Genomic DNA, 11,463 nt, shown 5'->3' with positions numbered 1-11,463 from the left:
AATAAACTTCACGATCAAATATTTATCCCATTACACTGGCTCAAGTAATTTAAGCTGCTGAAATCAACATTGTGGTTTTATTTTTAATGAGCCTTGTGTAAAACAGCCTCTTCTATCATTGTCAGGTGTATATGGAAGAGAGTTACATTTACTCAAAGCTGTTTTAATCTCCCCAAAGAAACAATGTTAAATAATGTACGACACTTTACCAAAATGTTACCTGTCACTGGTAGAAAATCTAGCTGTGGCGAGGCAAGCCTGATGTTTACTGGTGCTTAGGACAGAGGAAGAGCATACTTTATTTTGCTTTTTAATCTAACTAGGCGAATAATGCTGAGTGCGCCCTGGGCTCAAATTTTGGATGGAGTCCCACCTTGTCCCACTGACAGCCGGGCAGGGTGGCAATGCCAGGACTGGCGCCGTAGCTACCTGCAGCCAGGGAAAAGAAAGGGCTGAAAAAGAAGAAAGTGGTGGGAAGAGAGTGCTTGTTTGCATGGCTGCAGTTAAAGCAACTATTAAATTAAGTCAGGAAAAGGTTTCTGTAAGCTGTTCCTTTTAACGGCAAGGCTAAGTTGCCACAGTCCGTGTAATCAGATTCCTGGAGCAAAGGTAACGATCTGGGCTCAGTGGGATGCTGTGTGCTGGGAGAGGCTTACTTGCATTTTGTGAAACGCTTTAAAAAACCAACGCTGCTCAAAGCAATTAAGGTCTTTGGAAAGTCAAGAAACCTTGGGCAAATCAGGTGCCCTGAATTCATTGGTTAGTGTTTGCAGAGCGCTTTGGAAAGGATTTGCTGTATCAACACTAGAGATCATTATGAAAATTGGGTACGTGCATGAATAGTGGGGAGGATGCGATTGCCAGCAGCAGGCCCTGGGCAGGGGTCCGGCACCTCCAGCTGTACCCGGCACAGGGAGGTCAGTGTGATACAGCTCCTCAGTCAGACAAGTGTTACAGCTACCCAACTGCAGATGAGCTCTCTGTATTCTCTGTTTCTCAGACGTCCCTTAAGGTTTTTCATTAATGAATTTCACAGGTTCTTCTCTTCGCTTCTCTTTCTTGCAAAGCCTAGGTACTCTGCTTGGTTGTGTTCATTAATTTCTTCAGATACTGGCTTTCCACATTTCGTTCTTGATAAGATACCAGTAAGAAATGCAAAATAAGACTCAAAAAGAGATTTCTCACGTGGCAAGCATAAAGTTCCATTATGTATCATAAATTCCCTGTTATTTCTGTGTCAAGGCTCTCTAGTTCCTTGTGTGAATACCCCTCAGTAATGAAAATGAAGGTCTTATTCGAGTGGTGCAAAAGTACCCAAGACAGCAGTGTTCAGGTCAGCTGCAGCAGAGGGTTGCAGACCCCCTCGAATGTTTCGGTTCTAGCTGGGATACCAACTCACCAGAAATTCATCCAGAAGACAGTGCCTCTGGGAGCCCAAAATCAGCAGTTCAATATTCACTGTCATTACCTGAGTTGGCACGACAACATCATTTGACAGGCAAGGAGAACAGCTAAAAAGTTATGTCTTCAAATCCTGAGTGAAAGACTAACTCGTACTGCCAGCACTCGCTCTGCTGAGGAGGCAGAGAAGGCGGCAGGCAAGGAGGATGCCGCAGCGTGGTCTAGGCAGGCAGGGGGGCTCCCTGTGCCCATTATTAGGTGGTAGATCCTCCTCCTGCTTTCTCCGCAGGTGCTGCTAATGAAAAATAATTCAGCCACCTTAACTAAAAATAACTTACCCGTAGCAGGAAAAGAGCAGCCAGTGCTCCTGCTAGATGGCTGTTCAGTTTGATAGACCTCTCCTGCAACAGTTAACAGCCAGTATGTTTAGAGGCAACATTTTTTTTGGCTGCTGTCCCTAAGCATGTCACTAATGTTTAGCCAAATGAACTGGGAGGATTATAACAGACAGGGACACTGGTGCAAGTGACAGGCGCAGAGACAAGTGCTGCAAGAAGCTAATTTACACATCGAGTTTCACAGCCTGAACCTCCCTTCCTGCTCAATAAGCTCATCAGCTGCTGCTTTATACCCGCCAGCCAGCTTCCACAAAAATGAGGGAGCTCACCAAATCTGGGTTTTTTTCAATTGCCTGCCTGCTTAGACAACAGATTCTAATAAAAACCACTTTTTAATATTGTTGAAAATAAGTCCTCTTTTATGTGGAAATGTGAATTTAGTGTAAATAGTTTGTGCTGCTCTGATTCTCTTTTAGGGCTGCTTGGCTGTTAGCAGTCCCTGTGCAGCCTTTCAAGTCACTCAGGAGACACTGCCTGCTGCTGAGATGTGGACTGATCTCGGAGGGGATGTGCATTCTCGCTTCCCTCTCCCGGGGTGCGCTCTGCACTACACGGCAGCTGTCTTCTCAGAGAGGGATCAGCCATATTTCAGAAAACACAACAACATCTGCAGTTGTGAAATTGCCACTGCTTTCCCACAAAGTAATGTGGTTGTAGGGCAGGATGTGGTGGCAGTAATACAACAGCTCTGCGAGGGAGCCCTGGCATCCTGGCTTCACCTGCCGAAGGTGCTTTCTCCCTCGGAGGTGTCTGAGGCCACCCTGTGCAGTCTCAGGCGCTTGTGGTCGTGTATCTCCATCCCCACATGCTGCCACAGGCTGTGAGCCCACGTCTGTGCTGGGTCACCGAAGCACACAAGGCTGCTTAGGGCTTAGCCACCCCTGCCCTCATTGCTCGAATATGTCCGTTAATTTTACGAAGCAGCATAAAGAATGAGAAACACACAGTGTTGTGAAAAGTATTTATTAAAATTTCCAAAACTAAATTTTTCTTACTATTTTCAGTTTGTGGGGGAAACTAAAACAATCACCAAGTTTTCCAGCTGCAGAAATGCTGTTCCTCAGCCAGTTCTAGTCCTCTTCTGTTTGTGAGACAGTATAAGTTTTCACAGCCTAATAAAAACAATCATCTGTATTCCGTGGCTGCAAGCAACAACACTGTGAGAGAGTGGAGCAAGTCGAGAAGCTTTTAGAGGAGAATATGAATTATCTCAGCCAGAGAACAAAGCGCAGAAGGACCCCTGAGCACCGAGAGAAATTGCAGAACAACGTATCAGGCATGTTTCCAAACCTCTGCAGTTTAACTGGGAGACTTTACGCTTTTGAGAAAAAATGTCTAACTTGAATATTCCCATAGGTACATTCTTGCCACTTATTTCTGCGATTTAAATTGTTGCTCATGTTTTTTAAGGCCAGGATGAAGACAAGCATTTTATCAGCTAACTTGGGTTGAGGAACACAGGTAATATCCTCAAACCGCTGAGACTTGTGGTACGGCCCTGCAATGAGCAAGAACATAAAGGCTGCTATAAAGGAACAAGCTCCTGTGCCCTCAGCCGGACAGAATTATAAAAATCCCCACAGAGTCCTCAAAGCACTGAATTAACAGAAGAGAGAGCTGTAGTTTAATGTGATGGATGGAGCCCCTGGGCTCCATTGCGGCGGACGCTGCTGTCCCTCCTCCATCACGGACCGTCAGGGCACACAGTACCTACAGTTTCTTGAAACGGGCAAGCGCACTACTTCGCCTCCCCCAGTAAAATAAGTGAAGATAATTACATACTTAAATCTAGGTGTCGGGTTGCTTTGCTACACAGAAATTCATCTGCTATCGTCAGAGTCCTTGAAGTTAAAGAGCGATTTGAGTTACTGACATAATTTGCTCCCTGAGGGCTGTGGAAATGAACTGAGAGGCATATCTGAATAATAACTCCCTGACTGCACATCTTGTAACGGGAGCTAGCGTTGCTCCAGAAGGAAGACACAATGGGAGGCAAAAGATCTGAAACGTTTATAACCTATACAGTGATCAAGCAGAATTTGATTTTTTTCCCCCAGGCAGCAGCACAGCAGGGATATCTGGAGGCAAACTCCTCTGTTTTCACTTTGCTAAAGCTTATTTTAATGTAACGCTGCCTGTGGGCCAAGCCCCGCGTCTGGGTCTGTGTGGCGGGCCCGGGCTGTCCGCCCTGCGTGCGGCAGGCCCTGAGGCGAGCTCCCCGCCCACGCCCCGTCTCGCCCCGCCACCGAGCGGGGCCGAGGCCTCCCCTCGCCCGCCGTTTCGGGGCGGAGGGGCCACCTGCCCGCCCGGCACACCGGGAGCCGGGCGAGGGCGAGCCCCGTGAGGCGAGAGGCTCCACAAGATGGCGAGCGCGGGCTCCCGCGCCCTGCCCAAGATGGCGGCGGCCGGAGCGCGGGCCCGGAGCCGCGCGGAGCCCCGCGGCCCGGCGCTCCCAGGGCGGCAGCGGCGGCGGCGGCCCCCCGGGCGCTGTGCGAACGGGTCCCTGGAGGGCGAGCGCCCGGCAGCCGCCCCTGCTGAGCCCGCGGGGGAAGCGCCGCCGGCTGCCCCCCGCCAGGAGCGGGGCGGCCCCCGGACGCCGAGCGTGGTAGGAGGGACGGGGCCGGGCGGCCGCGGGCGGGGGGAGAGGGCGGCGGGGCCGGGAGCAAAGTGTGGGGGGTGCAGCTGATTATTGACAGCTGCAAAGTGAGCGTCGCCATGAGGGAATTACCTGGAGAATTTAAGTAAATATTTGGCTTTCCGGCCTTCCCAGCGCTTTGTCAGACGCCTGTGTGCAGACACACAGCGCGGGGGCATGTTTGCGTGCCACCGGGGCACATTTGCGTGCCACAGGGGCACATTTGCGAGCCACAGGGCCAGCTTTTGGGTTCATCACTGTTCAAAGGGCTGTGGCAGGCCGTTAGTTGGTGTGCTGTCACTGGCAAGCAGCGGGACGCTGTGCTGTACCGGGTGATAGTTCGTTCTGCCACGTTAATTGCCATCTACAGCATCCCTAAGAAAATATGAAAATGGTGGTCAGCCGCGTACGGTGCTGGTGTGTGCTTTGAGAAGTAGCTTTCCACTGGTGATGGACTGTCCGTTGTGGTTCAGTGTAAGCTATCTGCTGCTCTTCTTTTCATGTGCACTTTCTACTGTTTTTCTTAGCGATGCAGCTTTGGATCAAGGTGCTGCTGGCCTTGTTCCACATCCAGCCTTGCAGCTAAAGAGGTCTGGTGATTTTACTTATTTTAAGTAAGCTTTAGGATCTTATCTTTTTTCTAGCAGTCTTCTTCACACAACGTGGCTGACAGACGACCCTCAAAGAGGCTAAAATGTGAAAAAAACAGTCTAGTAGAATCAGAACTAGAAGGCCTTACATGTGGAAGTGGAAACCTTGCTGCACTGGGAGAAACACCTAAAACATCTAATGGGGATCGATGTTCAGAAGATCCAGGAGACAGCAATATAATTCAACAGAAAAAAGGTGAAAGCATTCCAGAGACTAACAAAGACAAACATGAAAAGGAGCATAATGTTTCTCTCAAGCCACGTGCAGCGAAATCAAGCAGTGCTCCATCACAAATGGACAGTGATGAAAATCTGCACAATCATGTCTGCAGCGAAGAGGAGAGCAGCTGCAAGAGTGTACTTTCAGATGGGTCTAGCTTGGAGGATGGAGATCTCCTGAGGAAGCCGATACAAATGGACAATAGTGCTTTCTTGGATGAAGACAGCAACCAGCCAATGCCAGTGCACCGGTTCTTTGGAGACATCGAGTTTATACAGGTAAGATGATGACAGTGTTCACACTTCACAGGCTCAGCTCAGTTCCACTTCAGTCTTGCATCTTCAAGCCAAATTAGGGTAGCCTCAAAATTGTAGGCAAACTTGACCAGTATTGGTAGACATCTGGAGCCATAACCCTGTCTCCTAGAGAGAATTGTCTCAATCGGAGATGAAATTAATTGCCCAGCCAAGTTAATTTCAGATGTAGAATCATTCCCATTTAGATTGTTTAGTCCAATTCCATAAGATAGATATCTTCACTCATAAAGACAGACATAGCTGTATTATGGAGACAGCGTTATTCTGTCAGAATAGTTTTTCACTGGTCATTGGTTCTTTATTGTGATTATTGTAATTATTGTAATTCTTTGGAACGGACACCGGTTTCTGGCCACCTCTACTTTTGGATGTGGAAGCACGTGAACTGTTGCAGAGGCAGGTCTGCCATTTGCCACAACAGACTTTCCTTAATGATTTTATCTTTTTCTTAAAGGATCTCCCAGCAGTTGCACGCCCAAGCACAACGATGAGCAGGCGAGAATTCAGGAAGCTACATTTCATTGCAAAGGAAGATGAGGAGGAGGAGGAAGAGGATGTTGTCTAACAACAAACTGTAAATAAATGAAACCTTTTTTCTTTTTCTTTGCAACCGTGTGACGATGGTTGGCTGTGTCACTGGCGTAAGGTGTCTGCGTTTGCCTTTTCTCAGAGAGAACTGGTAGAGTTTGTTTTTCTGGAATTGGCAGATACTCTCCCATGGTTACCTGGCGCAATGATTGAGTTTTCAGTGATTTGGAAATAAATTGTAATTTATCATTTTACCACTAATATTTAGGGAAAAAAAAGAGGGAAAATAGAAGTTCTTATTGCTTTTGCATAATTTGAGCGCATATCTGGGATGAACATTTGGTCTCACTCCTTTTTTAAAAATAGCCAAGCAAACCATGTTGGAACACACCCTTTTTATTCTCTGATGTCTGCCATTGTGGCATCCAGTGAGTAACGCAGCCAGTTGACTACCCAGTACAAGGAGGGACACCGTCCTCTGCTGTGTAAGTTGTGTTGCACTGTTTACATCTCAACCAGAACCTATTAAACCTCTAACATGCCGTTCTGCTGGCAAAACTAAATGCATGGATGTCCATGTGAGTTCCGTGGTGTTAATCTCTGGAAGTTACGTACGTTTTTAGTGCATGTTAGTTCTCTGAACACCCACCCCGTGAAGCTGACCCTCTTCCACCAGCCCAGACGTAAGCATTGCCTTTTGTAATAGTTGTGTAGCGCAGCTCGTGCAGCATTTTCAAGTGACTTCCCAGGGTTATGAGTAGGAATTTTGTAAACAAATGCATTGGTGGTGATAAAGGAGGAATAAAATCTCTCAGTGTTGGACTTGGTAGATGAATGAGTATTGATTGCTAAGGATATGGGTGAGTCCACCAAATTTGTTATTGTGGCCTGCATTTTTAGAAAATAATGAGCAACCTCAGATGATTTCAGGAACTGTTAACTCATCCCATGCTTATGATAATACTTCTTTGAAAGTGTGATTATGCAATAAGCTTCCAAATCTTTATTGTTATAAATAGTTTCTTCTACATTTCTAAAAATACAAAGAAAATGTTATCAGCAGATGGTTTAAATAAATATTAATTTCTACAGCTATAGCCTGTTAAACATTCAAAAGTTGTAAGCCAAACAAATTGTATATGCATGACATGTTAATTTATTCACATTTCCACTCCAGCTGATGCATTGTTTCTGTCAACGATATTTCTTGGCTCCTTTTCACTCTAATTCTCTAACACAGAAAAATCTAATTTTTTAATAGCATATTCATGTTTTTCAGCAAACTCCATCTTGAAGTAGCTCCCAGCTTTCCTTAGATGCCATATTTGCTACCGTCTCTTTCTAGCAAATACTTCTTCGCGCACAGACGTGTCATTTTAGTTTCAGCACTGTGTAAAATGGTGCTTTTCAGTTTGTAGGAAGTGTGCCATACAGATGGCATCGTGTTTGTCACCAGAATCTTAGCTGTGATGCCCTCCCCACCGATAAAACAGCGTACTGTGCATTTCCATCTTGGTTACCGATGACGTACATTCAGTAAGGCACTCGAGGGATCGATTCAATGCATTGGCATTTGAAATCCTGTATTTAAAAAGCACCTACTTATTTTTCACCTTGAAATGTTTGGCAGGGGGGTCGAGTTTGTTGGTTAAAGTAAAACAATACTCTCTGTAGCAAAGCTCCTGCATTTCCATGACCTAGTATGTTATGGCTCACACGGCAGTACTATCTTAATGCAATTCTGCGTGGACCAGCTGTATTTGCCCAGGTGGAAAAGAGGACCAGCAACATGGGGCAAAACAGAGCTCTTCCCTAGAGATGAGTGAAGTTATTTACATAGCAGTAACTACTGCTTCATTTGTAAACATGCTTCCCTTCACTCAGTCTTTCTAGTCTGTATTGGCCATGCTATATTACACCTGATTAACCACTTGTGCACCTCTGCCTCCACATACACACACAGAAAGAAGGGGATAATTCTTTTTATTTAAAAAAAATTCACATCGTTTACACTGACAGTCCCTAAAAGTTCAGTTGCTATGAGCTGGTATTTAAAAAAAAAATTCAAGTAAAAATGGATCTATTTGTATTTTGTTACCTGAGGTAGGAAGTGTTTTCCAGAAGCAATATTCTCTAAAGCAGGTAAACATGATTATTATACAGTAACATTGCTTGTATTGCTTCAAGCCAATTCAAGCTAAGGAGGCAGCAACTGTTTGAAAGGAGAGGGAAATCAATGGGAAAGGTGACAAAGGTGGTAAAAGGAAAGATAGGCCATGGCCTTGCTCTTCCTTCTAGGAGATGCATGTCTAAAGCAGCAGCAAATGGAGGAGTGGTGGATGAGGGCAGGTGTTTTGGTACAGAAAAATCGCCCTTTGGCATACCTGAACTGCAGTGGTTCTCTACCTGGAAAAGGCACACAGCAAAATAGTTATCCTAAAGTATTCTTTGTTTGGCTCGATGTTTAGAGAAATACAAATCTACAAGTGCCCTCAGATTAGTTATTAAGAAGTGTTTTGTCTAAGCTTCTTTCTGTGTACTGTGAGTTTTGGCCCTGCATTTGTCATGGCAAGGAAGAAATGGTGGGGCGTAATCAGTGTCAGCCTCTGGCCTCATTTTTATACTCAAGACTCAGCTGTATTTTATCACACTTAACACAGTGTGATCGAAGGCAGGCTTGTAGTAAGTGAGAAGGCGGGAGAGGAGAATTAGGCATGATACAAATGTGTGTGTTGTGAGATTGCAGTTGAATTACTTAGCAAGTCTTTTTTGCCAGGGACTCCTAAATAAGTTTTTGTTTAAGAAACTAGAGCTATTTAAAAATGATACCACGTGACATGATTTTGAAAAAAGCAGAAGTCCCTTCCAGAGATAGCACTAGGAGATCTTGTGGTTTTGCTTCCTTTTTTTGTAAATTTTAGTTTTGTCACAGCTGAGATTATGATTAGTTTTCTTATGGCAAGCAATATGTACAAGTTTTAAATTATCCACGGTAAACAGCAGCTGATAGAAGTATTCCCAGTTCACTTCTCTTCCATCTCGTGTTTTGACAGCTTCTGCCAGTTCTGGGACAACAGCACGTTTCTTCTCTATTCTTCAGCACACAAAAGAGAAAACAATATTGCCATCAAACACTGTTTCACAATAATCAAGTCTCCCATCTTCCTTGTAGAGCCAGGCCGAATTTGAATTCTTTCACCATAACTAGGTTTATGATTTTTAGTTGAGCAAATCCCGTTTAATACTTTATACGTACATGTGATCGAGATTCCAGGTACTGAAGAGGATTCTGCTTTCCCTGTTACCGTAGGGGTTGATAGAATGCTTACACGGGCAGTCGTCTCTGTCAAAAGGTCCCTGTAACACAAAGGCGTCCTGCTCGTCACCCCAGCGTGGTCCTTCCACTCGCTATAACCAAAGGCAGATCACGCACGCTGTGGCAACATCACCCACCAAACCTGACGCTGCACTATGCAAGCATCCAATAACTTTTTCCTTCCTCTGATGTCGTTGCCACTGCTTGCTGGAACCAAGACTCTGCTTCAGAAAGGTCTGAACTTACCTGACACGAGAACCACCCCTCTGCAGTGCACAGGCGGACGGCCTCCTCCTCTCTTCTGTCAAAGTAGCATCCGTTATACTTCACAGATTTCAGTTTATCTGACATCAGGTCAATTATCCCTTTATATGCATCTCTTGCTGTAGGATGAACATTTGAAGTAAAACTACTAACCTAGAGGGGGGAAAAAATAAACCAAACCCAAATCATTCCTTGCTACCTACAGCAGCCTGAGGCTCTTTTCTACAATCAGTATGTTGCACTGCAAAAGGATTTTATATATATGTGGTCATGGAATTACTTTTACTAGCAGCTTGAAAATAAGTTACTTCAACAGAAACTTTTACCTCTTTCATGTAGCTTCGTATTCTAGTTTCACAACTGTATCGCATGTAGCTTGATTTGTTCTTAAAACGAGACTCTAGACCTAAAGGGAGTTAGATTGTGTTGTAACGTAGTACTTTTAGTGCCGTGCTTCTGCCTAGCTGGGTATTTATCCCTTCTTTTCACAAACCCAGTATGCACAGATGTTTTTCTTTCCCATTTTTATTTTACTGGTTCTAGACTACCCTGTTCTTAGCACTTAGAAGGAACATGCAGAGCATCCGCTGAGAGCAGTAGCTGATATTATCGTTGTTAAATGTTTCTCGTTAATGTGCATACACAGAACACTAAGATTGTGAAAAGAAAACTGTTCAGGAAGAACAGCAACTATGATTTGGGAATGGGGGGGGGAACTTGCAAAGAAAGTACAAAGAAAACATAAAGAAAGGTTAGCTGGCTGATAGGTGCAAATTATCGTGTACTATTAGCAAATTTTTAAAAGATTGTAAATGCAGACCTAGGTTAATGGGGAAAAAATGTATTCCAGAGCGATCTGGGATAGAGCAATAGGGAACATGGTAAAAAAACAATTTGCTGATAGTAAATATGCATATATTTTAAAGGAACTTAAAAACGCATGCTAATGTAAGTGATAACTACTCCCCTGACCAGATGCCAATCACAGCAGCCAGAAGGACTCCCAAATTTTTAAACTACTTCTCTGTAAGAACAGTAAAATTGACATAAGCGACTCTTTTGAGCAGAGGGAGACCTGGAGCCGCTAAGCAGCTCCCTCCGGGCGACAGACGTACCTTCAAACCACTTCTTGTCCTCCTCCCTGTCCTCGGCCAGGATGTTTTCGCTCAGGTTGTGGATGAGATCCACCAGCAGCTTCTGCCTGCGGGGGGCCCGCTCGTCGGAGAGCAGCCTCCGCGCCGCCTCCACCACGGCATCCCTCTGGTTGCAGAAGGCAGCCAGGAACCGCTCGATATCGCTGGCACCTGCGGCTTGCGCGGGCGAGGCGGCGCCGGCTGAGGGGCCGCGTCCGAGCCCCGGCGCTGCCCCGCCGCCGGTCGCTCCCCGCCCGATCCCCCCGCCCGCCCCCGGCACTCACAGCCCCGCCAGGTCTCCCCGGGGCCCAGCAGCACCAGCTCCGTCTGCGGCGGCAGCGCGCGGAAGTAGCTCTCGGTCAGCTCCGTCCCGTCCTCGTAGAGGCAGAGGCGGCTGCCTGCCAAGGGAAGCTGCCCCCCGGGCGGGTGAGAGCCGGGCGGGCCCGCGCCGCCGGCCCCGCGCCACGGCCCCCGGCCCGCACCTGCAGCAGCCGGCAGCCCTTCCGCAGCAGCCCGCGCAGGCTCCCCGCCGCCACGCCGAACTTGCGCGGGCTGCCGCACCCGCGCAGCCGGAACGGCCGCAGCGCCTCCGCCATGGCCC

At 46.6% G+C, this 11,463-nt stretch overlaps 2 protein-coding genes across 2 annotated transcripts; one reads left to right on the top strand and one right to left on the bottom strand.

Annotated features, from left to right (window-relative positions):
• Positions 1-4,161: 4,161 nt before the first annotated feature.
• Positions 4,162-7,330, top strand: C17H1orf174 (chromosome 17 C1orf174 homolog). The gene is made up of 3 exons (XM_068415104.1): positions 4,162-4,404; positions 5,079-5,582; positions 6,076-7,330. Exons 1-3 carry the CDS (start codon positions 4,162-4,164, stop codon positions 6,184-6,186), a joined length of 858 nt encoding a protein of 285 aa, XP_068271205.1. The 3' UTR covers positions 6,187-7,330.
• Positions 7,125-11,458, bottom strand: DFFB (DNA fragmentation factor subunit beta). Its single transcript, XM_068415025.1, has 7 exons — positions 11,345-11,458; positions 11,147-11,273; positions 10,845-11,033; positions 10,056-10,135; positions 9,712-9,882; positions 9,406-9,506; positions 7,125-9,243 (listed from the first exon to the last, which is right to left on the bottom strand). Exons 1-7 carry the CDS (start codon positions 11,456-11,458, stop codon positions 9,027-9,029), a joined length of 999 nt encoding a protein of 332 aa, XP_068271126.1. The 3' UTR covers positions 7,125-9,026.
• Positions 11,459-11,463: the final 5 nt, after the last annotated feature.

This window comes from Nyctibius grandis, chromosome 17 (genome assembly GCF_013368605.1).
Source record: "Nyctibius grandis isolate bNycGra1 chromosome 17, bNycGra1.pri, whole genome shotgun sequence".
Classification (NCBI taxonomy): domain Eukaryota; kingdom Metazoa; phylum Chordata; class Aves; order Nyctibiiformes; family Nyctibiidae; genus Nyctibius; species Nyctibius grandis.
This window is presented reverse-complemented; position numbering and strand designations above follow the sequence as displayed.

Bases quoted from the DNA above. Each gene is read 5' to 3' on its own strand.
- C17H1orf174 (XM_068415104.1), top strand. From the start codon at position 4,162: ATGGCGAGCGCGGGCTCCCGCGCCCTGCCCAAGATGGCGGCGGCCGGA. The intron at 4,405-5,078 runs GTAGGAGGGACG...TCTTTTTTCTAG, and splicing joins GCCCCCGGACGCCGAGCGTG to CAGTCTTCTTCACACAACGT. The intron at 5,583-6,075 runs GTAAGATGATGA...TTTTTCTTAAAG, and splicing joins GAGACATCGAGTTTATACAG to GATCTCCCAGCAGTTGCACG.
- DFFB (XM_068415025.1), bottom strand. From the start codon at position 11,458: ATGGCGGAGGCGCTGCGGCCGTTCCGGCTGCGCGGGTGCGGCAGCCCG. The intron at 9,883-10,055 runs GTAAAAGTTTCT...TCCCCCCTCTAG, and splicing joins TACGAAGCTACATGAAAGAG to GTTAGTAGTTTTACTTCAAA. The intron at 9,507-9,711 runs GTAAGTTCAGAC...TTTGTGTTACAG, and splicing joins AGGGGTGGTTCTCGTGTCAG to GGACCTTTTGACAGAGACGA.